We start from the raw sequence: 4,741 nt of genomic DNA, 5'->3' as shown, positions 1-4,741 counted from the left end.
GGTGGTGGCAGCGGCAATCTCCACCACTAAACATCACCAAGCCCCAACTTCATTACACCCCGACTCCAACTCCCCCTTCAACACAGCCCTGGGCTAGTCCTAGGAACCTTTTTTCCCTTTTCCTTTTTTCCTTCATATTTTCTCTTTTCTTTTCTACCCTACCACCACCACCACCACCTTTCCCACTCATCATCGGACTAAATTTCTTTTCTCTATATTATTCTTTAAATTAAAATGAGCAATTTTTAAACAGTGATGTCGTTCGTTGATGAGCAACTCCGAAAAGAGCGCTAATCCTCCTCATTGAATTGAGAATATCATATATACGTCATTTTAGAACGGTCGAACAAAGGTGAGTGCTGTTAGGCCGGCAAAGGCGGTGGCGAGCTGTTTTCGAACTGTGGCCGACTTTAGGTGTTCCTCAGTCAGTGCCAAGGTGTTCCAGAGGGTTTGGCGGTGCGACTGGCGGGAATAGAGGAGTAGAGAGGTGTCCTCGGAAAGGTCAGCATGATGATGATGATGATGATGGTTGTCAGCGGTCGGCCGGTATTTGGCAAAGACTCTGCCAAAGAAGCACTCGTTGATGAGCCGCTGGATGCTCTTCAGTGACCCCTTACCACTGCTGTTGTCGGCGACGNGGCGGTCGGCAGGTAAGCGGCAAAGACTCTGCCAAAGAAGCACTCGTTGATGCGCCGCTGGATGCTCTTCAGTGACCCCTTACCACTGTTGTCGGCGACGATGGCAATGGTGAGCGAAGTGGTGGTGGCGGCGTTCAGCTCGCGTACTCGGTGGTACCACTGCGGACAGACCTGGTGGGCGCTCAACCGGTCCAGGGTGGTCATCTGACTGAAGAGAGCCAGCAGACAGAGGTGGGGTAGTTCCGGTGGTGGTGGTGGTGGTGGTGGGGAGTGATGGTTCAGGGCTTTGGAGAGGGACATTCTGGTGGTGATCAGTCAGTCAGTCAGTCAGTCAGTCGTACGAGACGTGGACAGCACAAGTGAGCGAAGTGAAGTGATCTCAGTGGCAGCTAAGGAGCGAGTGAGTTCACTCTTTACCGTTGGCTGCTGTCCCTGAACTGACCCTAACCCCAGTCTTTTTCTCGTGTGTGAGGGACTCCCTCCGAAGACTCTAGAGGCCCGGGACAGCTGATCCTTGCTGATCAACACCAGCGGTGGCGGCGTGCGCACCATTAACATCAGCGGCAGTGGCGAGACGCAGACCATTATCATCAACGATAGTGGCGAGTTCAACGGAGGAGGAGGAGGAGGTGGTGGCAGCGGCAATCTCCACCACTAAACATCACCAAACCCCAACTTCATTACACCCCGACTCCAACTCTTCCCCTCAACACAGCCCTGGGCTAGTCCTAGGAACCTTTTTTCCCTTTTCCTTTTTTCCTTCATATTTTCTCTTTTCTTTTCTACCCTACCACCACCACCACCACCACCACCACCACCACCACCACCTTTCCCACTCATCATCGGACTAAATTTCTTTTCTCTATATATTATTATTTAAATTAAAATGAGCACTTTTTAAACAGTGTTTAAACCAATAAAGAAGCGCTGAGTGAGAGTGAACGCAAGCATACGTAGTCCAGACTGACTTTAATGGCAAAGAGTAGCTGCTTATATACACAAACAGGCGACGTAACTTCGAACTCTCAAAGCCACGTCGCTAGCGGCCTATGGGCCGCTACTATAACCAATAACCATCATCATCATCATCAGGTTGTTGTGGTGGTTCAATTTGACCAAGCGTCAGCGCCAAATACTGCTCCGCAGAGAGGTGGCTGTCTTCGCTCTGGTACAGCAGCCGAGAAAAGGGGAGGCCGGTGGCGGCGTGGAGCAGCTCAAGGACGTCGAGAGCGAGACGATAGCAGAGGGGTTGAGCTTCAGTGCCGGCGTGGTAGTACCAGCGATAGCTTCTAAAGAAGTTGCAACAATTGCACTGTGGGCACCTGAGAGCGGAGAAGCTGATGGCCTGCAGGGCGGGCATTGTGGCCGGCAGGTTGAACCAGTTCAGGTCAGAGGAGAAGGAGGAGGAGGAGGTAAACTTGCGCACATTAAGTTCAAATAGCTTCATCGAAGACAACGAAGCGGAGAGAGGCGGAAGAACGTTCACATATCGCCTGGCAAAGCTCCAATCCTCAAGATGCAGATGAGCCAGGTGCGGCAGCTGTTGGGCCATTAGAGGAAAGAGCCGCGCCAGTTTAGTGGGAGAGACAGTGAGCGTCAGCGAGGTGAGCCCGGGAAAGCGGGTCACAATGTCGGTCAACCTGAGCGGAACTCGGAGGAACAGTGACCTACTACTCAGGCGAGTGATACCCCTTCGAAGGTGGCCATGGAGGAGCAGCTCAGAGAGGACGTCCTCACCGTTAAAAAAGTTCACCTTGAGAACTGCTGCTGCTGTCCTGTTGCCGTCTCGTTCTCTTTTAGAGCCGTAGCGGCAGACTGAGCGCAGAAAGGCTTTGCCCGAATCAAGGTCGCAGCAGGAGGACCTTCCAACGGTGATCTCCTTCAGCTGCGCCAGCACCGGCAGATCTTCCGGCAGCTTCAGGTTCTCCAGCGTCAGGTAGCGAAGGGCGGGCAGTGCCGGAGGACGGGCGTTGATGAGCTCAGAGAAGAGCGCCTCCACGTGGGCGTCATCATCGAGGAAGCCCTCCTCTTTCTGAACGCCACCGAAGAGGCTGAGGTGGCGCAGTTGAAGACGCCACCGCTTTGCCCCCCATAACAGCTGTCCCAGGTAGGTCAGCAGGTGTGACTGGCGGTTCTGAGGAGCCCAAAGTTGAGCAATGGCGCCCATCTTGAACAGTGGTCGAACAAAGGTGAGCGCAGTGAGGTCGGCAAAGGCGGTGGTGAGCTGCTTTCGAAGGGTGGCCGAGTTTAGCTCCTCCTCTTCCAGTGCCAAGGTGTTCCAGGGGGTTAGGCGGTGCCACTGGCGGGAAAAACTGCTGGGGAGTGGAGAAGTGTCATTGGAAAGGTCAGCAGCATGATGATGATGATGGCTGTCGGCGGTCATCAGGCAATCGGCAAAGACCCAGCCGATGGAGCACTTGTTGATGATCCGCTGGATGTTCTCTAGCCACTTTTTTCCTCCGCTCATTTCAGTGTAGTCGATGATGGCAATGGTGAGCGAAGTTGTGGTGGCGGTGTTCAGCTCGCGCACTCGGTGGTACCACTGGGGACAGACCTGGTGGGCGCTCAGCCGGTCCAGGGTGGTCATCTGACTGAAGAGGGCCAGCAGACAGAGGTGGGGTAGTTCCGGTGGTGGTGGAGGTGGTGGTGGGGAGTGATGGTTCAGGGGTTTAGAGAGGGACATTCTGGGAAGTTGTGGTGAAGTTGGGCCAGAGTGAGTCAGTCAGTTGAGAAGTGGCAAACCACGTGGACAAGTGAGCCAGTGAAGTGATCTCAGTGGCAGCTAGCGAGCAAGTGAGTTCCCCCTTTACGAGTGGCTGCTGCTGTCCAAGTGACCCCAGTCTTCTCGTGTGTGGGGACTCCTTCCAAACACTCTGGAGGCTCTCTCTCCATCTGTTATCTTTTCCTCAAATCTTCTGTTTTCTCTTGCCTCAAGCTATGACCCGAAACATTTCGACAGCTGGTACTGCCCGCCTAGTTCTAAATCTGCTGCTGCTGCTGTTTCTCTACCACCGTATAAGTCCATGTACTTGTAAAGTGTGCAAATGATGTCAAACAAACTGAACCACCGGCACCCTTTTGCCGGCAATCAAAGCTGGCAGTGGTCCCCCATTACAGAAGAGGAAAAAGACAGGACAACCAAAAAGAGGATTAGGCAACGACTGCAATTGGCAATCTTTATTTTTTATATTATCAGAAAGTTGGTGGTGGTGGTGGTAGTAGAGGTGGTGGAGGTTGTTTGTTTGTTGGTTGGTGTGTGGGCGTGTGGGTGTGTGTAAAGAAAGAAAGGGAGAGAGAGAGATGGTGATAGTAGTGTGTGTGATCACCACCACCACCACGGGACCGACCGATCGATCGATCGATCATCTTCAGCGACAGGTGGCGTGTTGGGTGTGTGTGTGTTTGGGTAGGAGAGGCGGTGGTGAGGGACACTGCTGCACTACAGCAAGGGGTTTGCCCTGCCGGTCACCACCTGCGCTGGGAGGTGGGGCGCATGTTGCGCGCGCCCGCGGACGCTTAGAGCGACGGAAAGTCGTTCAGGTCGTCAAACTTGGGGGCCGCCTGGAAGCGACCGCCGCCCTGACCACCACGACCTCCGCCACGTCCGCTGCCGCGGTCGGGACGACCGCCGCCGGCGCCTCCTCGAGGAGCACGGCCACCGCCCTCAGCACTGCCAGGGCCACCGGGGCCGCCTTCGCCGCGTGGCGGACCACGACGGCGGTCTTCGCCTGGCGGGCCACGTTCTCCACCTTCTCCTCCGCCACGACGTTCGCCGCCATCAGGGCGCGGAGTGCGCGGACCGCCTCGTCCGCCTCTTCCGCCGGGGCCACCGCGGCGGGTAAAGTCGCGGCCTTCGTCGCTGGGGCGAAAGTTAATCTCAATGTCGAGCACCTGGCGGCCGCGACGCTTGTTGGGATCCTCCTCCTAGAAGAAAGAGAGAAAATGTTCGTAAATAAAATGAATCACAGAATAATGAAAATTCAGCGATGTAATTAAATCTCATTCAGCGAAGTACTACTCTATCCGCCGTATGTCACCGTACATCTATGGATCATTGATATGAAATCAACTAGACGTCTGGCCGGCTTAATTAGCGGAAGGAA

General features: G+C 54.6%; 1 protein-coding gene across 1 annotated transcript; it reads right to left on the bottom strand.

Moving 5' to 3' along the window:
- Window positions 1–4,154: 4,154 nt before the first annotated feature.
- LOC108382835 (myosin heavy chain IB-like) lies at window positions 4,155–4,562 on the bottom strand (the record flags this gene model as incomplete). Its single annotated transcript, XM_017639203.1, has 1 exon — window positions 4,155–4,562. A coding segment is annotated over one exon (408 nt), but the record flags the coding sequence as incomplete, so codon positions are not given.
- Between the last annotated feature and the right edge of the window lie 179 nt (window positions 4,563–4,741).

The sequence above is a fragment of the Rhagoletis zephyria genome, unplaced genomic scaffold (assembly GCF_001687245.7).
Source record: "Rhagoletis zephyria isolate East Lansing unplaced genomic scaffold, Rhagoletis_zephyria_1.1 Rzeph_scaffold_28974, whole genome shotgun sequence".
NCBI lineage: Eukaryota > Metazoa > Arthropoda > Insecta > Diptera > Tephritidae > Rhagoletis > Rhagoletis zephyria.
Note: the sequence above shows the minus strand (reverse complement) of the source record. Positions and strands in the feature narration are given on the sequence as shown.